This window comes from Gracilinanus agilis, chromosome 1 (genome assembly GCF_016433145.1).
Source record: "Gracilinanus agilis isolate LMUSP501 chromosome 1, AgileGrace, whole genome shotgun sequence".
In the NCBI taxonomy this organism is placed as follows: domain Eukaryota; kingdom Metazoa; phylum Chordata; class Mammalia; order Didelphimorphia; family Didelphidae; genus Gracilinanus; species Gracilinanus agilis.
In genome coordinates this window covers 400,773,537-400,797,421 of record NC_058130.1, presented here as the reverse complement: position 1 = coordinate 400,797,421, position 23,885 = coordinate 400,773,537, and the positions used below count along the sequence as shown (strand labels likewise).

Sequence of the window (23,885 nt, the reverse complement as noted above, 5' to 3'; positions counted from 1 at the left end):
AAAAAAATATATATATATATATATATATATATATACAGAGAGAGAGAGAGAGAGAGAGAGAGAGAGAGAGAGAGAGAGAGAGAGAGAGAGCGAGCGCACTCTGAAAGCTCCTAGCACAGGAGTTATTCTAAATCACTATGAGATAGTCGTTGTCTTAGAAGTTAGAGAAATTTCAAATCCTGGCTCTGCAATTTGCTACCGATATGACCTTGACTAAATAACTCAATCTAAGTCACTTAAACTAATGCCCAGAGATCTTAGTTTCCTCATCTGTAAAATGAGGGGGCTGTGCTAGGTGACCTCTAGGTCTCTTCCAGCTCTAAACATATGATCCCCATGAGATCAGAAAATAACTTTTGCACACTGTGGCTTTTGATTATTCATTTTTTTCTTTACTGCTCTCTAGTCATTGGCACTGTGTAAATTCCAAGAGGGCAAAGCTGAATCTTCTCTTGAATCCTTCATGGAACCAGGACACTTAATTCTTACTATAATTTCATGACTGTGATCAATTCTTCCACCAATGAAGATCACAAGTTGCTCTCTCTGCCTTATTAAGGATGTCTTCATGAGTCTGTAGGAACACCTGTTACTGTAAAATGCCATCTAGTCTATACTCCTCATTTCAGAGGTAAAGAAATTGAATCAATTTACTTGCCTGATGTCACATAGATAATAACTATCAGAAGTGGGATTTGAATCCAGGTCCTCTACCTGCTGCCTCTGCCTGACAGTGATCTTTCCACCATACCATGCTATCTCTACCAGTTATCTGTAGCTGAAAAATGCATTCTCTTTTGTTTCCCCTTGTGGCGGTGGGCCTCTTGAAATATTAGTGCTTAGCACACTTCCTGGCACATAGTAGTCACTTAATAAATGCTTGTTCTCTGCCCTGGTCCCCTGTTCTTTAAGTTCCAGCCAAAGATGGTCACTGGACAAATACTAAAAAGTTTTTCCAGCTAAGTATGGAGCCTACATGTATAGCATAGGCTTTTAGAATTCAAGATCCCAGGGGGCAGCTGGGTAGCTCAGTGGAGTGAGAGTCAGGCCTAGAGACGGGAGGTCCTAGGTTCAAACCCGGTCTCAGCCACTTCCCAGCTGTGTGACCCTGGGCAATTCACTTGACCCCCATTGCCCACCCTTACCACTCTTCCACCTATGAGACAATACACTGAAGTTAAGGGCTTAAAAAAATGATCATTAGAATTCAAGGTCCCTTTAAAGCCCCAAAGAGATACCAGAGTAGGACTTTGGTGGAGCCTAAGCTCATGGCAGGCACTAAATTCTGGAGACTGATATGGTCTTTTTGATTTAAGGGTATTCCTCATTTGCAGAAACAATAATCAACTCAGTTCTCTAGAGAGGCAACCAGAGGGTTATTGGGGAAGGCATTCTTTTCACACTTCCTGCCCTCCATGTTTCACAAAACTGTTCAGTTCTTCCAACAGAAAAGTAATTGGACTTCCTTTTCTATACTCTCAACCCTATGTTTTCTATTTATTACCCTGAAGCATCAAGGAACCAAATGCCATGAATGCAAACTCCTGATAAAGTGCCTGGCCATCAGGCAATGGCTAAAGGAGATAGGCAGCAAATTTATTATAACCCAAACCACAAGAGCATGAAAATCTTCAGTCATAGCTCATCTTCCCAACCTGGGTTTAGTGCAGAGAGCTTGGAATGTTGCCTATTCAGACTGATGAGCTCTCAGTTTAAATGATCCTATTATATTTCAGCAATGGGCAGCCTCTACTGATTTCTTTGTGAGGCAGAAGGAACCAGGCATCAAAGTCACTTAGAGCAGGGAACCAGAATTCCGAATCTCCTCTCCAAAGAAGTATGAGGCAAAAGGAAAACAGTTGGGAACGTGCCCCCAAACCATTCAGAGAATAAAAAGCAGTATCTAGAAATTGTATACTTGGTACAACTCTGTCCCATTTAAATCCAACACACACAAGTCAAGATATCATCCTGTGATATCATTAGTCCTCATAAAAAATAAAGGACAAACAACAAGAAGAAATTCTATGACTACTTGGGACATTATCACTGGGGCACTATGAAGAAGAAATGTCTAGAACAGTGAAATGGACACCATAATTAGGACAACTAGGACCTTCTGCTACTTTCTAATAACAAGTCATTTCTTTAGTGCTTCAACTTTTAAAAGGGATTTTTCTCATTATTACCACGAGAAAGGTAATGTCAATATTGATGGTAATTCCAGAAGAGGAAGAATCTTGGCTCAGAAATGAGGTATGCCTTTCCCAAGGTCACAGTGACTGAGTGCCAGGAACAGGACTCAAACCAAGGTCCTCTGAGTCCAAGTTCAGTATATGTAAAAGTAAAGCTGTGTGACCTTAGGCAAATAAATGTTCTCTCTGGGATTCATATTCCTCATCTTAAAATGACATAATTGGACAAAATGATCTCTTATAAGCCATCTCACCAACATCTAAAATTTTATGATTCTATACAATCATAATCTCATCGCCTCCCACCTAGACTACTGAAATAGCTTCTTAATTTATCTTAGTACCTGATGTCTCTCTTCTCTGCAATAAATCCTTCACCGAGCTGCCAAAGAGCGATTTCTAAAGTATAGGGCTGCTGAGGTCACTCCTGTGCTCTAAAAGCTCCAGTGGCTCCCTATTGTCATTCAATCTCTCTTTCTTCTGGGAGAAAATGCCTACTCCAACTCTTCTGTTTGGTACTGAAAGTCCTTCACAATCTGTCTTCACCTTCCCTTTCCAAACTTTTAACACCTCTCTCTCCTCAGCTCAGCCAAATTGATATACTTGTACCTTGTCTCATAGAATACTCCATGTTTCTCCTCCATCCCTTCGCACAATTTGTTTCTATGCCTGAAATGCATTGCTCTCTGAGAGTTCCACCTTGTAAAATCCCTGGGTTCTCTCAAAGTTCGTCTCAAGTGCTACAAGAGGCTTTTCCTCATGCCTTCTAGTTGCCAGTGATCCTTGAAGTTACTTTGATTTACTCTGTATACATTCTGCAATTCTTTTTAAGGGTTCATGTCATTTCTCATGATGTAGTAAAAATTCCTTGAAGGTGAGAGATGTTTCATTTTGTTTTTCTTCATATCTGCCATGTCTAGCATACAGAAGACACTTGATGCTTCTTACCTGATTGAACATGATGCACAGAGTCCCTATGTTTTAGCCCTGTTACCATATTTTCCTCCTGTCCCTCAGTTCTGATGACTAGGGCTTAAACAGTTAATTTTTTAATCAAATTGTAGAACTTTACATTTTTCTTCACAGTAGGACCTCATTATACTTGAACAATAGATTTCAAGATCTTTTACATAAATTGAAAATTGTGCATATTTGTGAACCCTTTTATTTAGTATTTCCTATACAAACATATGTGGGCACTTTATACTTTTTCTTACACTTGTCAGAGCCTCCAGCATTACTACTCTTGTACTTTGGTCTATCATTAATAAAGAAATGGCATTAATGAAACAAAGAGAAGCTCTTCTCTGTGGGGGACCTGACATATTACAAGTGAAATCCCTGGACAAAGACTGATGCAGGAAATAATGTCTTTCACAAAACAATGCAAATAACTCACACTAAGGTTTTTCAGAGCAAAAATGAATATGCTTGGGTGATTTGCTGTGAGAATTTATGTTACTAAGGGAAATGGGATAGATTTGGCCCATCATTAATTTTTTTTAATTTTAGGTATTTTTCTGCCTTTATTTTTTTATTGCCAATCATGTCTAGCTGAATTTTTATGTCCTGAGTTCACATAAAATGAGGTCCTATGCTGTATTATTTCATCTGATAATTCCTGGCTTGGAAGCATCCAAAACCCTGGTGTACAAGTTAGTGGTAATATTAGGTATACTTCACATTCATTTATTCCTTTAAGGTTTACAAAATCTTTTCCTTTAAAATCATCCTGTAAGGAAGGAGGACAAAATATTATTGTTCTCTTTTTACAATGATGAACTTGAGACTCAAAAAAAAGTTAAAGGACCCAAACAGGGTCTCATAGTTAGAGTTAGACAATAAAACACATTTGAACTTATGAACAATGCCTGGAGGGTCCTGTCCTCCAGAGTAGGTCTAAATTCTGATGCTTAGATCCAGATTCAAGAAGAGATTGATTCTTTTTTAAAAATTTTTATTTTTTATTACTAAGAATTTAATAGGCATTAAAAAACATGAACATTTTCACATTCAAAGAACAAAAAAGGATCACATAAGAAATTGTGAATTTCTAATAAATATACATAATTAAAAATATATATGTATATATTTCTAATTTAACATGATACTTCCAACACTGCTTTGCTTATCTGGGTCCCATTCTGCATTTTCTTTTGCTCTCTTATTTGTATTTTTAAATGATTCATCAATGTGCTTTTCTTTCTTTTTTGATATGATTATCATTAACCCTCCATCTTTTCAAAACCTTCTATTCAGAAAGAAAATAGTAAACTTAAAAAAATTCCCTCCCTCTCATTGTTAAGGTTGTCTAGGTTCCAAATAGATTGAAGGGTGGGAGAGGGGAAAGGAAGGAGTCTAGGCTTGGTTGGGTTGGTATAGAACACTCTGGTAAGGCTTCATCTAAGCCAGTGATGGGCAAACTATGGCCCGAGGGCCAGATGTGCCCTCCTGAAATGTTATATACAGTGGTGGGGCATTATTCCTAATCTGAGGAATACAATGAGTAGGATACAATACAATGAAACTTTGAAAGAGTTGCCTTAGAAACAGACTGAAAGGTGAGCATTTCCTTTCCTTTGGCCCCCTCTTTAAAAAGTTTGCCCACACTGACCTAAGCCATTTAACCACAGTGCTGTGTAGGCATGCTAATATAGAGCCCTAGAACTGGAAGCATCTTCGGAGGTGACCAAGACCATTCCCTACCTGAAACATGAATTCTGGCCATAACACATGCCCAAAAGAATCATATAATTTGAGAACTTCCAGTAATTAAAAATGTACTGCCTACTTAAGGCAGCACATTTGTCTTTTGGACAATTCTAAGTACCAGATAATCTGCTTATATTGAACCTAGATCTGTTTCCCTTTCATTTTTATTCATTTATCCTAATTTAACTCTCCAAAGCTAAGAAGAAAAAGTCTAATCTTTCTTACAAGAGAGGACTCTTCAAATATTTTGCGACATCTATCATGTCCCCATAGTCCTCTCTTTTCTAGGCTATACATCCTCAGTTCCTCCAATGAATCCCTGTACAGTCTACTTTTGTGTCCCTTCATCATTCTAATTATTTACCCTGGACTGATTCCAGTCTGACAGTGTTGTTTCTAAAATGTGCCACCCAGTCATCAACATATTTTATGAAAATTTGCAGATTAGACCAGAAGGAAGCACACGTACACACACACACACACACACACACACACACACACACACACACACGTCATTATGTATGGAATAGTGATGGTTTCCTATACCATCATCTTTTATCTTCTACTTTGCATATAGGAAATGCTCCTTTTATGGGTGTTTGGTAAGTTCAAAGTTTTTAAAAATTAATTTATTTAAACCCTTACCTTCTGTCTTGGAGTCAATACTGTGTTTTGGCTCCAAGGCAGAAGAGTGGTAAGGGTGGGCAATGGGGGTCAAGTGACTTGCCCAGGGTCACATGGCTGGGAAGTGTCTGAGACCAGATTTGAATCTAGGACTTCCCGTCTCTAGGCCTGACTCTCATTCTGCTGAGCTACCCAGCTGCCCCCTAAAAATTAATTTTTTAAAAATGTGGACTGAAGAATTGATTGCAGTGCTTGAGATGTGCCCTGACTAGGACAAAGGACAACGAGATTATAGCCTCTGTCACCATGAATGATACATTTCAATTAAGGTCATCTATGATAACAGTTGCTTTCTAGGCTGCCTCCTCACACTTATGAGTACTTATGGAATTAAACTGAACTTCAAGACAAAGATTGCCTATCTCAGAAATTTTCCTCCTAGTGTACATAGAAGAGAGGAAGGTCAGGGAGCTGAAGAATTCTAGGGGAACAGCTAACAATACATTAAAGTGGGAGACCCTTGGGGTCCAAAGCTGGTACAGAGGCAGAATAATGGAAATTGTCAGGAAGCAGCGAAGTAGAAAGATAGAAGGTTAAAGCAAAGAATAGCAAGTAGTGGTGCCAACCTGGAGGGAAGGGTCTCCATGGCAGGGTTCTGTCCTTGGGTGTGTTCTGTTCAACATGTTTATCAATGTCTTGAATGAAGACAGATGGCATGTTTATCAATTTTGTGGATGACATGAAGCTGAGAGGCAATAGGTAATACTCTGGATGACAGAGTCAGAATACAGAAACATCTTGACAGGCTGGAGTGATGGCCAATTTAGTAAGATGAAATTTAATAGGAATAAATGTAAGGCTCTGCACTTTCACAATTGATTTTTTAAACTAAGTACAGAATCGGAAAGATGTATCTAGACAAAAGCTTATATTAGACACACATATGCATGCACTCACACATACACACACACACACTCATACCTGGGACCTTTTGATGGATGGTAAATGCCATGTGAGTCAACTGTGTAAAATGACAGTCAAAATACACAATGTGCTAAAACATAATCACTTCCCTTACTAAAGAAACTCCAGTGACTCCTTACTGTTTCTAGAATAAAATACAAAGTCTCCTGGAAATTGAGGAACCCATAACTCTGGCTGTAGACTGTATCTCTAACCTGATCACACACATGACTTCACAACCAAACTGGCTTGATTATTCTTCCTGGTACAAACATTCCATCTTCAGTCTCTGCATCTTAGACCATTACTCCTTACTCAAAATGCTCTCTGTCTGTCTCTCTGTCTCTCTCTCTCTCTCTCTGTCCCTCTGTCTCTCTCTGTGTGTCTCTGTCTCTGTCTCTGTCTCTGTCTCTGTCTCTGTCTCTGTCTCTGTCTCTCTCTCTCTCTCTCTCTCTCTCTCCCCCATCTTGGCTTCTTTGAAACCCTAGCTCATCTCTGGAGTCACATAAAATGCCACCTACTGCAAAAGTTCTTTCCTGGGCCCTCCACCCACTCTCAGTAGGTAGGTTACTGTTCATATTAGTGTATATGTATTTTGTATTTCCTCATTTGTATATCTACTATTTCTCTCCCCTCCCCTATAATAGCATGTAAACTCCTTGAGGTCTGGGACCATTTTTATATTTGTACCTCAGTGCTTAGGCTATTGTTTAAGTCACATCAAGGGAGAGAGGTCACACAATGGATAGAAGGGAAGGCTTGAAGACAGGAAGACTTACATTCCAAAACAGTCTGATTCAGTTATGCAGCACTGGGCAAATCACCTAACTTTTCTATAGTTTAGTTTTTTCATTTGTAAAATGAGAATAATAATAGTACTTACTTCATAAGGTTGTTTTGAGGATCAAATAAATAATAATTATTGTTGTCATTCAGTCATTTATCAGTCATGTTTGGTTTTATATGACCCTGTCTGAGATTTTCTTGGCAGAGAAACCAGAGTGGTTTGTCATTTCCTTTTCCAGCTCACTTTACATATAAGGAAACTGAGGAACCAGGATTAAATGACTTGCCCAGGATGACACAGCTAGGAAGTGTCTGTGGTAAAATTTGAAATCAGGAAGTTAAATACTCTACCCACTGGGCTAGATAGTTGCCCACAAATGGAACTTAAAAGTATCTAACCTGCCTGTCTCTGAGTGAAAGTGCTTAGAAAACTATCACATACTCCATAATAAAAGCAAGGCATAATTATTTTAAGACTAATTATTTGACCCTTTAGTTGATGTAGTTGAACCATAATTCATGATGACTTCATGAGTAAGAGATAGAGAGTGGGAAGCTGTTAGGAGAGGAAGGTAGCTTCATCTGGTTAGGCTGGACTGATCCACACTTATAAAGCAACAAGACAGAATTTTCAAAGGCAGATAAAGCCATCAGTCTCCTGTGCTTTGTTGAGGCCACTAAGCTATAGCACATCTCTGATAGAGCATCTCTTTCCCAGTCACATAGTGGACCTGGCAAGTTGACACAACATAACTGTTCAGCTGCCCTGCAGTGAATCAGATCTTCCGAGAAATAGTGGGCTGCAGAACTGTCAATCCCTTTCCTCTGGCTTTCTATCCAATTACAAGGTATGCCACATACCAACACAGGGCAGGGACAGGCTCCCAGGCAGCACATCCAGGAGTTATTCACAGTCCCTGGCTCATTTTCAGCTTAGGAAGGCAGGCATCTGTTCTGTTTTAGCAACAGAGCAGCTCAGTCCCCTAATACCTATGTGCAATTTAAAATAAAAAGGCACACAAAACCCCACCCACTCAAAAGACCTGAAATCTGTTAGTGAAAAATAAATGCCACTCAAGTGGGTGAGAGATCTTTAATTTTTGTCTCTGAGTGAGAAATGTAATGTGGTAAATCATGGCTCTCTGCTAGGATTTTTCTCTTATCAGTCTTAAAATAATAAGTATTTATATGGTGCTTTAAGGTTTGCTAAAGATTTTTAAATATTTTCATTTTGTTCTCACAATAATCTTTGGAGGTACCTGCTATTATTATCCTCACTTTACAGATGGGGATACTCATCTTGGTTAAGTGACTTGGCCCAAGGTCTCAAAGCTAGTCAGTATCAAAACTATCTCCATGACAAAATTATCAAAGTCTTTCTCCCAGAGAAGAAGGTGGGAATACCTCTTGTTATATCCATTTCACAAATAAATTCTCTGGGAGCCAATTTTGTTAAGTGATCAGATCAAGATGACACAAAATTAGGGGTCAAATTTACTCACCAACTCATTTATTGGCTACCTATTGTTTGTCCCAAACTGTTATAAACAAAACCTTCTAGAAGTTTGTAATCCTGATAGAGAGAGAAGACATAGTAAGACCATAAATAAACGACTGTTAGATGAGTGGCTGAGGATATAAATGTGATAGAGATCAAAAGAGGAAGAAATAAGCTGTTGTTGAAGTCGGCAGAGAAGTCTTCCTAGCAAGTGGAGCATGAAAGGATTCTTCAAGACTAGGTATATCTGAGCAAATCAATCCAAACCAATGCAATAAACATTTATTAAGTGCTTATTATGAGCCATGAACTATCCTAAAAGGCTGGAGATACAGTTTTTGAAAGAAAAAAACCATCTCTGCCCTCAAAAGAGCTTATAATATGATAGGGAAGACAATACACCAAAGGGAGGGTGAGAAAGTGATATGAGTGGACACCATGAGGTACCCAACACTGGAGCATCAAAGTAGAGTGTACTAAGTTTAGTTTCTGTCTTCTATGAAGGAAGGCACTGAGAAGAAATTGGTTCTCCTCACTCTAGCCCTCCAATAAGAAAGAAAAGGAGGTTGAGAGAGGTAGTATCTTGTGTTAGTAGCATGGTGATGAGATTGAATTGGACTGTGTGAGGTGATCAAGGAAGACTAACATCACTGCTGTCGGGAGACTTGCCAAGTCCTTTTCAGAGCTGCTCATCTACCTATGGTGTCTACTTTTCATCCAATTCTCACTTGTGGTTCCAAGAAGCTACAGAATACACAGTAGCCTCACCCCAGTAAAACTGTATGGCAAACAGGCTAAACTAGGTTGAAGGTAACTGAAAGGCCTCAAACCCATCAGTGAGTTAGGGGATGTCTACCCCAAGAGTGTGAAGACTTTTCCCTGATGAAAGGGTGGATGAGAACAATTTGCTCCACTGGTCATGAAGGCAACTAAAGCAGGCACTATGGAGTGCTTAGAGCTTCATCAGGCATGAAAGATTCCAAGATCATCCATCGCATCTGAGGCAATCACCAGTCATTCTGACTTTTGTCTTGCCTCTGAACTTTGATGATTCTGGAAAAGAAAGTGAGGCTGATGATTCTGCAACTTTGACTCACTTACATCCAATTTATGCACAAGTCAAGACAACACCCCATGATATTTTTGGTCCTCTTTGAAAAAAAGGAGGAACATCGAGAAGTAATGAGCTTATCTTGGAAAGGGCATCTTGCTCCTTCTAGCTGAAACTAGGAAAGGGCAACAAATACAAAGCAGAATGAGGCAAGGAATGGGGAGAGGGAAGTCCAATTAAGAAAACCAATATTAGCAAAAGTATTGTGGTAGGAACTCACAATAAGTGTGGAAGAGCCTGGCAAAGAAGGCTGAATAAGGTAGTAAGCAGTTAGGAAGGATTTGAGGTAGCAGGTATTATTATAGGTTTTTCAATGAGAGTGACATGATATAAGCAGAACTATAGGAAAATTGATCTTGTAGTGTTAGGACCAAAGGGTCCTCACCATCCTAATCCACTCAATTGCCAAAGTTATTTTCCCAAAGTATAGGTCTGAGGACATCCTTCTCCTCTCCCCTTCCCATTCAACAAACTTCAATGGCTTCCTATTATCTCTAGGAGCAAATACATTATTTTTCAATTAAAGCTCTTTGCAATTTGGGCTCTTCCTATCTTGATAGTCTTGTTATACTTTACTCCCTGTTATCACTCTGGTCTACTTGCTATTACTAACACATATTTTCCATTGCTATCTATGAGCTTTGAATTAACCATTACCCAAGCTTGGAATGCCCTGACTCCTCCACTTCATTTCCTGGAATCCTTTCCCTGACTTCTTGGTTGCTATGGCCTTCCTCTCTAAGGTCACCTGCTATCAACTTGCTCTTGTATATTATATTCTTATAACTATATCATGTTATGTCTCCCACTAGAAAAAGAAGGGAAGAGAATATTTTTGTATTACTTTCAATTTCCATCTCTTAGCACATTGCCTGGAACACATTAAGTGCTTAATAAATGTCTGTTAATTGATTGCTTATTTTCTTTAATTACCAAAAGATGCCCCAGGGGTCTTAAGAAGTCTTCAACTGAAAACATGTATACTTCTCAATTACCTTTCAGACTCTTCAAAATCAACCATAGAAAAATCTGAAGTGATATGCTAACCAAGAATTCCATTTTGGAATTTATTTCTCATCTTCTTGAAGTTTGGAATCTTACCTCAACCCTTCCAAAACCTCCAACCCTTACACACACATGAGATACAGCATGTATGTGTGTACAAAAAAACACACACACATAAATATATATGGAAATCCATGCAAGTAAGGTGGTTTGCCAGATTATATCATCTCCTCTGGGTTTTAGCAACAAAGACCTCCTGGAAATTCCTCATTGCCATATTTAACCAAACTGGTCCTGTGCTCTCTTAGGGAATGGTGGTGGGGAATAGATGGATCAATGGCAAGTAGAAAGAGAAGGTAGGAAAAATAATGAAAGTGTGAGGTGAAGGAAGTGGAAATTAAAGAAACAAAACAAAGATATGTGGAAGGAAGAAACTCTCCATTTCTTTCCAAATTTCATTCTCTCATTTTCAATTGCTTATTGGATGATCCAACAGTAAATCAAACAAAAGTTCAAAACTGGAATAACTCACTCCTCAATCCAAATTAACTGCTCTCTGAATCACTCATTTACATGGATGCTTCCTCCAGTCTTCCAATCACTCACTCAAGGCTCAAAATTCTATAGTCATCTTTAACTCTTCCCTCTTCTTCTCCTCCCCTCCATCCTTATCTAATTACTTGCTAAATCCTGTTCCTTCTAATTCTCTAATGCTTCTTATCTAGCACCTTCCTTTATATTCACCCCAATCCAGGTCATCATTACCTCTCACCAACATTAATGCATCAGTCTCTAACCTGGTCTTCCTGGCACTATTCAACCAAAACATTTCTCTAGGTTTATTTTCCTAAAGCAGAGCTTTAATCACATCACTCTACTGCTCAGAAACTTTTAATGGCTACTCAGTGACTATGGATTATTGCCCATATTTCTTTAGTGTGATATTCAAGGCCCACCTCAACATGGCAATATCTTCCCATGCTTATTTCAGACTAAGGTCAAATGGATTACTTATTGATGATCAAACATACCTAATGTTTTTCTATTTCCTTGCCTTTCACTTATGCCATTAACTTCATCCTCCTAATTCTCTACTTGTCACAAACTCTACCTCATCCCTCAAGGCCAAGCACAAATGCAGACTTCTTTAGGAAATTAACATCCTCAACAGGAAAAAATGGCACCTCTCCCTCCTCTGGATCCCAGGTGTTATTTGTTTATTCCCTTCTTCAAACTAATACCAACTCCCTTGTACTCTGATAACTTCGATTCTTATCTCCCTGTCTCCCAAAGAGATAATACTCTGCTCCTTGAAGATGGAGACTGAATCTTTCTCATTTTTTTAAAATCACTGTAGCCACAGGAAGACAATGCTTTGTAAAGTAGGCACTCTGAAAATTCAATGAATCTGAAAACTAAAGAATATCAGAAATTCACATTATCCAGATGGCTGACATGCAGCCTGACAGACAATCCACTGGACTAGTTCACTGACATGTACATTTTTGAAAAACGAGTCAGAAGGACAATGAACAGAGTAGGAGGAGAGGATTTAAAAAACTACACAGTATTTAGAGTGATCCATCCCAAAAAAGTGCCACATAAATTTCACTTGAACATGAAAACTTCCTAGTTTTTTCCCCCTAGTTTTTCCTAGTTCACAGCATGATTGTGAATCCTGCAGCAGCAGAATTTCAGAAGTACTGATCTTCCAAGTAAGTTAAAAGAGAACATAAAAATAAAAGCTAAAAGGAATGAATGGTGGCTTGAGCAAGAAAAGTGGCACAAGCAATATGAGAGGAAACAATTGATTGAAAAAAAGAGATGGATTTGTCAATATAACAAAATGAGATAATAGATAGACAATCCAAGTTGTATATTGGTATTCCCCCAAAACATTAAAAGAATGAAAAGAAAACCTCTAGTAGGTGAAGAGGCTCTGATTCATAGGTAGACATAAGGAAAAGGAAGAAAAAGTAACTTTTCAAAGGCACTAAGAGGTTTGCAGGGTAATTAGATGGTATAGTGGATAGAGCACCAGGCCTGAAGTTGGGAGGACCTGGTTTCAAATTTGACTTCCTCCTGTCTTCTTATGACCCCAGGCAAGTCACTTAACCTCACTTGCTAGCTCTTGCCCTTCTGTCTTGGAATTTTTACTAAGACAGAAAGTAAGAGTTAAAAAAAAAAAAAGCCCCTGCCCTTAAGGAACAATCTAATGGGTAAGCCAACAAGCAAACAAATATGTACAGACTATTTACAGGCTATTTAGGAGATAATCAACAAAAGGAAGGCATTAAAATTAAGTGGGTTTGGAAAAGGCTTTCGGTAAAAAATGCCCTTTTAGTTGGGACTTAAAGGAATCCAGGGAAGGCAGTAGGCAGAAATGAGAGGGCAAAGTATTTGGGGCATGGTGGGGACAGCCAGAGATGGAATGTCTTATTAAGGGAACAGTTAGGACGACTGAAGAGTGACGGGGGGGGGGGGGGGGGGGGGGGGGGTGAGGTATAAGAAGTCTGTAAAGGTGGGGGAGAGAAGGGCATTAAACAACTAACAAGATTTTGTTTTGATTCCTCCTAGTTGTGCTCTGTTCAGACTCTGCCTCCATTACTCAGCTGTCTTCTCACCTTAAAAATCTCTCTTCAAGCTAGTTCCCTTCTCCACTTGCTGAATTCCTCCCCAAACCTCCATTGAAACTATGTTTCATTCCCCTACTAGCTGTACTCCTAATTCTCTAGACTTTGCCATAATGGCCCTGTGCAGGTCCCTTTTCATCCCCTATTTATATATTATTTCCCCCTTTAAAATGTAAGTTTTTTAAACCTTCTTTTTTGCTTATATCTGAATCCCCAACATTTAGTGCAATGCCTGGTATTGCATAGTTGCCTGGCTATGTTGCCATTCTGCATAAAATTATAGAAGGAAAGTTACAGACCAAAAAAAAGGTTAGAGGTGGGAAAAGTTCTGACTATAAATGTCTTCGAATGTTGGTGAAATTTGATTTATGAACAAATTTCTGGCAGTCCTTTCTTAAAAGATTACTTTCAATATATTATCACAATTGCACAAAAAGGAAATTATTAAGTATTAAATTATGCCTTATGACTTTAATAGGCTTCCTCTATAAGGAACTACACATGCATATAGACCTTGGTATCCAAAGAATTTTCAGTCTAAGGTTTAATTCTATTCTCATTAATCAAGAACATTTATAAACAAAACACTTACAGTTTCATCTTCAAGTTTCAGTTGGAGAATTTTCTCACCCTCCTTGTAGTCCTTGACTATCTCTGCTGATCGCCATACTTCATCAGGGTCAGGGATCCAAACCCTTGTGAACTGCAAGACAAGATCACAAATGAGTCAGATTTTCATTTCCCTAAAAGTGCTTCTTTGGACATTGGTTTTTTTTAAATTAAATTTTATTTTTTTTAATTAAAAATCTTTCTTCTCTCCCTCCCACCTCCTCCTGCATTAAAAAAGAAAAGCAAAATCACTGTTACAAACATGTATACTCAAATAAAACAAATGGCCACATTTGACATGTCCAAAGGAAAATATGTTTCAATGTGCACTGAGTGCTCCTGTCAGGAGGTGGTGATCATGTTTCTTCATGAGTTTTCTGAAATCATAATTCGTCTTTGTGTTGATGAGAGTTCATGAGACTTTCAAAGTTGTTTGTCTTTCTAATATTGTGGTTATAAATTGTTCTCCTGGTTCTGCTAATTTTCCACTGTATCACTTCATAAAATTCTTTTCAGGTTTCCCTGAAATTGTCCCCTTCATCATTCCTTATATCACAATAGCATACCTCCCCATTCATATACCACAACTTATTCAGCCATTCTCCAATGATAGATACCCCCTTAGTTTCTAGGGGTTTTTTTGCCATTGAAAAAAGAGCTACTATGAATACAGTATTTTTTAACTTTTTGGACATTTTTGAGAAAAGAGAAAAAATTAAGATAAAAATGGTTCTCAATGGGTTTTCCTCATTGTAATATGCAGTGTGTTGAGATGCCATGGTTACAAGGAAATAAGACCAATGAAAAGTTCTAGACTTAGAGGATTAAATAGGTATATACTCTTCCTCTCCCAAAAGAAAGAGCTCAGATACAAAAATTTGTAATATAACTTTTAAGAAGTAAAAAAAATTAAGATTCAGCTTAAATAAGAAAATTGGAAAGGAAAGAAGAGTATGAGTACAAATAAAAATACTAAACCACTATGAAGTCTGCTGAAGTACCAGAAGCAAATGAAGAAGTCCTACAAGATAAATATCCCCTGATACGTGCTCAAAATTAAGAAACATGGACTATAAATCCAGCAAAACATGGCAAACCTTAAGAAGACAAAAACTGTCAGATCTCTGGGAAAGGAAAGATTTTAAAACCAAGCAAGAGCTAGAAAAAATTACAAAATGTAAAATAAATAATTTTGACTACATTAAACTAAAAAGGTTTTGTAAAGACAAAACCAATGCTACCAAAATTAGAAGGGAAGCAACAAATTGGGAAAAAAAATCTTTATAACAAAAAACTCAGACAAAGGTCTAATTACTCAAATATACAAGGAGCTAAATCAATTGTACAAAAAAATCAAGCTATCCCCCATTGATAAATGGGCAAGGGACATGAATAGGCAATTCTCAGATAAAGAAATCAAAAGTATCAATAAGCACATGAGAAAGTGTTCTAAATCTCTAACAATTAGAGAAATACAAATCAAAAGAATCTGAGGTAGCACCTCACACCTAGCAGATTGGCTAAAATGCCAGCAAAGGAAAGTAATAAATATTGAAGGGGATGTGGCAAAATTGGGACACTAATTCATTGCTGGTGAAGTCGTGAATTGATTCAACCATTCTGGAAGGCAATTTGGAATTATGCCCAAAGGATTTTAAATGCCTGCCTGCCTTTTGATCCAGCCATAGCACTGCTTTGTTTATACCCCATAGAAATCATAAGGAAAAAGAGTTGTACAAAAATATTTATAGCCGTGTTCTTTGTGGTGGCAAAAAATTGGAAAATGAGAGAATGTTGGTGATGGAGTACTAATTGTGCTCAAAGGAATAAAGAACTGGAGGAATCCCATGTGTACTGGAATGACCTCCAGGAATTGATGCAGAATGAAAGGAGCAGAACCAAGAGAACATTATATACAGAGGCTGATACACTGTGGTACAAGCGAATGTAACGGACTTCTCTACTAGCAGCAATGCAAGAATCAAGAGCAAGGCTGAGGGACTATTGAGAAAAAATCTAGCCACATTCAGGGGAAGAACTGTGGTAGGAGAAACACAGAGGAAAATCAACTGTGCTTTTCATGCTTGAAAAACTGGAACTGCTTGAACACATGGGCTGATATGGAAATTATTGGGGATGAAGACACTAACTGATAACTCTAATCCAATTATCAATAATATGGAATTAGGTATTAATCAAGGATACATGTAAAACCCAGTGGAATTGTGCATTGGCTAAAGGGGGTTAGGGAGGTTTGGGGAGAAGGAAAGAACATGAAACATGTAAATATGGGAAAATACTCAAAATAAAAATAAAAATAGGAAAAAAGAAAAAAAAGAAGACAAAAACTGGACATTTGAGAGGCAAACTTTGAAAGTTTACAAAAGAATAAACCCATTCATTAAAGTCTTCCAACAACAGTTACCCAACTGTGTGGAATACCCTGAAGTAGTACATTATATACGTGTGTGTGTGTGTGTGTGTGTACACACACATTAGGTTTTAACCCAAGACCTTTCCCTACTCTGCTAGGCTACTTCTTCTAAAGCATTATAATAAGAAAATGAATCAACAGTTTGGACAGTGACTTATCCAAATATACAAGATAGTTATTAAAAAACAACTTCAAAGTAATGTTGACAAAAATCAAGGAAGAAATGAAGACAAGAGGGAATATCTTTAGCAAATGATTAGGATGAGCAAATTTTTAAAAATAACAGTACTTTCTAAACAAATGACAGCCTTATTGCAATAATGTAATTGTCAGCCAAGATTCCCAAAGGCCAATGATGAAGCATGCTATCCGCTTCCTGACAGAGAGCTGATGACTCCAAAATACAGAAATGATACACATTTTGAAACATATTCAATGTGAGAATTTACTTTGCTGGATAATGTATATTTGTTACACTGATATTTTTTTATTATTCATAGGGAAAGAGTTCAGATAGAGAAGAGAAAGAAGAGGTAGAAATAAAGTAGCCGAAATGAAAGGTGAGAGAAAAACCAGAAGGCCAGAAATGACCATAGACAAGGAGGACAGCATGTTGAATTATATATTTAAAATAAATACAAGATACATATAAAAGAAATACAAAGTTTGATGTAAAAATGATTTTAAAGTTACATATACTCATATTTTAAAATACAAGGAAATTAAATTATTATGCAATAGTTAAGTTTTGGGATGGCTATGTGTAACCACAAGAAACTAACTATATAGAAAATATACATTTTTAAAGATAATTTTGTTTTAAACCCGGACAAAAAGGGTGATATATTTGCTTCATATGTGAAAGAAGGAAATTTTTTATCATTAATGAGGAAGTGCACTTTCCTCTTTCTTAAGAGAGAGTGTGAGATGGCTACTATAATCTGGTATTTTTATTGGTGATATTTTTGTTTTGAAGTAAGTGAAGATTCACTGAAGTTTGGGAGAAGGCACAGCGCTGAGAGAATGAAAGATGATAAAATATGTCCAGAAATGCTTATGCAAGAAAAGAAGACATTAAATCGCTTTATTTTATATTCTAAAAATCAGCTTCTGATTTAATGCAACACTTTAGAGATAAGGCAAGGGCCTTGCCACAGAAATGATACAAAAGGATCTCAGGAGTCTCTGCTGGTCTGTTCTCCATTACATTCAAATAACAAAGGCAAATTCTTTCACAAGTCACAATAAAGTAATTAGTGGAACAAATATTTAAAATGTGTTTTTAAATGTTTCTAATTGGTTAATGGCAACCCTGCCAAAATCAGCTCTGTAGCTATTGAAATTGCAACCAGGAAATTATCCAAGCATAATTCTAAATGTCACTGAATGTCTCATAAAGATGATGTGTTTGTGAGTTCTGTAAATACTAACATGTACCAAAAAAAAAAAAATTCTACTCAATCTCTCAACCTCCAACTAGGTTTATAGCCACATCTTCATTAATGTCCCACTTTTGCCAATTTAGCCTTGGGTTAAGTGGTCATGCAGATAAACAACATCATTACCTAGCCTAATTTCCTTCTAAGCAAACCCATTACAAAGAGCACTTCTCCTATATGTTTGCATCTATACTTTTTAGCCCTTTAGGGAAGTACCCTGGAAATACTGATGAGGTGAAAGTTATAGACTGCTTTCCTATATAGATATACTACCTTTCTATGGGGGGAAAGAGAGTCAGGGACAGAAAGAAAGAGACAAGGAAGGAAGGAAGGAAGGAAGGAAGGAAGGAAGGAACGAAGGAAGGAACGAAGGAATGAAGGAACGAAGGAACGAATGAAGGAGAGAAAAAGAATAGGAGATTCCTCACTATAGACCATACTTCTCCTCTCAGCAAGGTTTTACAAAAATGTGCAGAAAGAAAGGATAGGATCAGAAAAAAAAACAGGATTAAAGATCTAGAACTAGAAATAATGTTTCAGATCACCTAATCTAATTCTTTCATTGGGAGAAAATAAAACTGAAGCCCAGAGGAGTTGTACAACTTGCTCAAGGTCATACAAGTTGAACGAGTTACAGATCTAGAGTTGAACTCAAATATTCTGACTAAATCCAGAGTCCTTTCCATCATTTTACACTGCCATTTCATACTTGTTTCTAGAGAGAAATTTAAATGTGGTGCCTTACTGATGTTCAGTTGCCAGCAAGCATCTGTATGTACAGAGAGTACACACTCTCTACTGCAAACATGATTTTCTTTACTATATATTAAAGCCCATTTTGATACTGATGTTAGTCCCAATGCAGTGCATTTGGAATACTTATCATTATGAAAGTAGCATCTATGAACTTGAATTCTTGACATTCCAACCTCTTGATAAAAAGCAAATACTATTTCTTTTTGGCACTAGGGTGGAGGCACCTCAGGATATCTCCATAATTGCCTCCCTGACTCCAAGAGAGCCTTCCTTAAATTCTGACAGTCAACAGAGATATCGAGACCCTGCTTCCTATGAAATCTCTAAAGAAGGAAACTTGACAGATTCTTTTCCTGAGCTGTGTTTAACAACCTTTACTGTCAGCTAATTCTTCTTCACAATCCAACCTGTCATCATTTACTGTCACTGAAACCAACCACTCGATTCCACTGACCTTTCATTAAGGTGCTGCCTTCTAAACTTTAATTATACTGCTTATGCCTGGTCTCTCTGAAGTGATCCACATCATCCATGATGCTGAGTTCTCAATTATATGGCCAAGGATCTCCCATCAACAGGTAATGCAGAGCCCACCAGTCCAACACAAAACAGGACTTGCATTTAATTCCACAGTCCATGAGGAATTCTGCCCAAAAGGACATGGACAAGACTTGTCCTTTTTCCCCATCAAAGGACCTATGTTTGGAGGATACTGAACTGTCATCATCAAGATGCAAGAGGGGGAGACTGGACTATAAGTTGCAACCACGGTTCCAGACTTGGGATGAGATTGATAGCTTTTGAGCAAATCACTTAAGCTTATCATTATGATATGAGAAATCAGTATTATGGTCTTGAGTTATGTTTTGTGTTGTTATTTAGCTCTTCTTGAATTCATATTACATATATTTAAGTCTTGTGTCTTCAACTTGGCTGAGAGGTTCTCGGCAGGAACAGAAATGTGCTATTTCCTAGTAAATCTCACAGTACTAACACAATGTCTTGCACCAGGAAGTTAAACACAAATATTTGCTGGTTAATCACTCTGGGCTCTTCCCTCCTCATCTATATTATGATGATTTTAATATCTATTCCTATTAACCTCCTTGGGGTATTGTGAAGATAAGAGAGAGAGAGAGATGATAGGACTTAGGAATAAAAATGCCACCCAAATATAAGGCATTTTAAGCTTATTTTAATTAATAAGATGTTTCTGGAGTCTTTTATCCATGAAGGCCAGTAACATTTCAGTGCTGAGTTGATCCTTGAATATCACTTGGTAACCTTATTACTTAATTCCTTTATGGATTATTGCACTAGCAATGTTGAGTCAAGCCACACTTATTTCAACAAATGGGGTGGGGAGTGGAAGAAAGCCAACAACCTTATTCACCGAATAAACTTGTCTCTATAATGTAATTTAATAAAATAGAAATGATAGGAAATGTGGGAATTCTTTAGTCTTATTATGAATAAAACTATTTATCTGTAAATGTTAAATCCTCCCCTCCAAACCCCATCCCAAAGAAACCACATATCAGGGTACAAAAGGTATGAAAGCACAGGGGCAGCTAGGTGGCTCAGAGGATTGAGAGAAAGGCCTAGAAATGGAAGGTTCTGGGTTCAGATTTGACCTCTAACACTTCTTAGATGTGTAACACTGAGCTAGTCACTTAAAACCCATTGCCTAGCCTTTATTGCTTTTCTGCCTTGGAAGCAATACACAGTATTGATTCTAATACAGAAGTTAAGGGTTTTAAAAAAAGGAATGAAAACATAATCCATTGTCATTTTCCAGCATTAATTATTCATCCATCTAACCAGTAAAACAGGTCGTGCTCTTAAGGAGTTTATAATCTGCTAACACGTAACATACAGCATATATGCATATGCTAAATTCAAGGTTATCTGTGGAGGGAAACAAATTCACAAGTGAGGTATCAAGGAAGACATCATAAAGGAGATGGCACCTGAGTTGGATTGAGGGAAATTCTACTTTTCCTGTCTTCCAAATCTCATGGACTCTAATCTCTATCTGATAATTAAATACAATGTCATTTAACAAACATTTTTTGATACCTTTGTGCAAAGCTCTCTTCTAAGTACTAGAAATGAGAAGTGGAACAGGGAAGAATACAAAGATCAATACATGAATTCTGCCATGAACAAGTAAAGCCTTTTTCCACATTACTCACATTGACTCCTCTTATGAATTCCTATAGTGCTTAATGTCAATCCCTTTCCTTTGGTATTTATGTGCTACTTTGTGTTTAATTAGAATATCAATGTGTTTTATTTCTGCAATTAGATCATAAGCTTTTTCAGGGAAAAGACTATTCCTTATGGTCTCTTTTGAGCAGGAAATTAGACTAGGAAGAGATGTTACCTACTTATATGACCTCTTAGAACTGAAGACTAAAGTCCTCACTGACAAAAAGCAAGACAGTTAAAGAAGTTATGGTTACAAATTAGGACGGCTATTGAGAGATTAAGTGAACTATTTTTTGTGGATGACAGTATCTGGAGAACACACAAATGGTCCTTGCTCTCCAAAAGGACTTTTGTTGTATATAACACATAGTAAGTACACAAATATCTTTTGATAAAGAAATTAGTTAAATGCCTGCCACCTGGAGAGTGTCTAAAATACTTGATGATTGGGGATAGCTAGTTGGCTCTGTGGAGAGCCAGACCTAGAAATGGGAGGTCCTAGGTTCAAATCTGGCTTCAGACACTTCCTAGCTGTGAGACCCTAGGCAAGTAACTTAAACCCACTGCCTAGCCATTACTGCTCTTCTGCCTTAGAATCAATTGATTCTAAGAAGAAAGGTAAGGGTTTATAAAAAAAGTACTTGATGACTAAATTAAGTTCAAATAATCTTAAGAAATATCTGGAAAAGGGGAAAAAACCTTTCCCTTGCTTTGGAGAAAGACAAATAAGGTTGTAAACAATGACAAAGCTACCAGCTGTGTGAAGGATACCCTATACTCTTCAACCTCCAGGTAATTCAAACCTCAGATGCCCTACCTCCTTGATACTAGGCATGGAGGAAGTCTCAATGAATGGGCAAACCAAAAGGAATAGTTTGTATAGCCTGGAAAGAGAGATAGTTGGGACCAGATTAACCAAGTCACAGTATATAAAGTATATCCATATTAGAGGTATAACTGAATCCTGGTCTTCCCATATCTTCAAAACAAAATAGGATGCATTTCCTTCTAAATGGGATAGTTGAACAACACAAAAGGGGAAAGAGAGAGATATACACCTCACTGGAACTGTGGGGCATTTCAACCAGCTATATTCTAAAATGAACAGAAGATGGTATGTCAATCTAGTCAATTCTTCTTCAGTGCCATGAACAGTGCTTTGAACATAAATAACCTTTAGTTGAGGCATTAAAGGTCTAAAGCAGAATGGTAGCAGTAGAAATGGAAAGGAACAGATTTACTTGAACATTTCAAATTATACTTATGAAGAGGAGAGCCTCACTCTCAGGAGGTTTTATAGATACTGCTTTAGCTGGGAAGGATACAAAACTACTCTACTTCTACTTTCTGAAAATGCAGAGAAGAAAATAACATCTAACCAAATAGCCACCATTTTTTGTGAAGTTCAGAAGAAGAGGAGTAAAACAGAAGATAAATTTGTGTCTTAAGGCTATTCAACTAAAGTCACCTGGTTTTTCCTTATTTCAAAGCAATTTCACACAATGAATCTGACTTCCTCTACACCATTTCCCATAAGGCAATAAATATGTGGGGATGAGACAAGCTTCTGTTTAAAGACCTCCAAGGAAGGGAAGCCCATTACCTTCCCAGATGCCCATTTCAATTTTGTATAGCTCTAATTGTTAGGAAATTTGCATCACCAAATAGCCTAAATTGGCCTAACTTGCACTCAATGTTCCTGATATTGTCCACTAGAACCAAAAAGAGCAAGCCTAATCTTTCCCTCCATATGACAGTCCTTCAAGTTCTTGAAGAAAGCTATCATAGTACTTAATTTTCTTTTCCCCATGCTAAACAAGTCCACTTCCTTCAATTGATTTTAATGTTATAGAACCAATGTATTTCACCTTGAGAGAAGGAAAGGGGTGAATTTAGGGCATGAGGGGTAGCCTGTGTAAAGGTACAGCAATAGGAAATGAAACATGAAGGTTGGGGAAGAGCAAATAAGCCAACCTTGGCTTCAACTCAGAGTACATGAAGAGGAATCTTGTCCATGAAGGTAGGCTGGAGCCACATTGTGAAGGGCTTTGAAAATGAAACTTTATTGAAAATGAAACTGAGAGGTAATAGGGAATTACTGGAATTTCTTGAACAAGGGGACAAACAAACCATAACCATGCTTTAGGAATATCATTTTGGTATCTGTGAAATATGGCATGAAGGCTGAAAGACCAATTTGGGAGCCATATTGGAAGACTCCAAGGAGGTGATGAGAGCCTAGAGAAAGAAAATGATTACATGTCACATATGACCCAGAACCTCCTTGACTCATGTGTTAACCACTTTTTCTCCTTATAAATCTAGAGCATATTCAATTTCCATGTATCTCCAATAAAAGCCACCAGCCTGGTTACATCTGTAAAGACCAAATTTCCTTTACCTTCTAGTTTACTTAGTGACTGAATTTACACTCCTGTGGAGCAGAGGTCAGTGGCCTTTCCAAAGTGGCATGCCAAGTTGTTATTTATTCACTCTAATTTAAGTTTTCCCAGCCAGGAATAGTCTCCCTTCCCTGAAACGCACTATATGTACTGGAAACCTTCATGTCAGTCTGGCGCCAGGGGGACTGAAGCAAAACTAGGTTTGGAGCAAAGCTCGAATTTCTTCAATGAAGTCAATGACCTCGGGAAAAGTGGGCACAGTCTCTAAGCTGCTCAGGTAAACTGAAGTATGTTGAGAAGCATGTGGGGAATGTAGATAAGAGTTGTGGTTTTTTTTTAAACCTTTTTGGAAAGTGAATTTTGTTGGTATATTTTCTTCTTATATCATCTAGATTTCCAAGTACATCTTTCTCCTCACCACATCCCAAGAGCCATTCCAAAGAAAAAAGGGAGGAAAAGTTCCACATAAGCAATATGTCCAAAGAGCATAAATTCATATGCAGTATA

General features: G+C 37.6%; 1 protein-coding gene across 1 annotated transcript in view; it reads right to left on the bottom strand.

The window, feature by feature from the left end:
- MYO5B (myosin VB) overlaps window positions 1-23,885 on the bottom strand; it is a 582,592-nt gene that overhangs the window by 372,617 nt on the left and 186,090 nt on the right. The window contains exon 2 of the mRNA XM_044681604.1: window positions 14,120-14,230. Coding sequence (XP_044537539.1) covers window positions 14,120-14,230 — 111 coding nt within the window. The remainder of the gene's footprint in view (window positions 1-14,119; window positions 14,231-23,885) is intronic.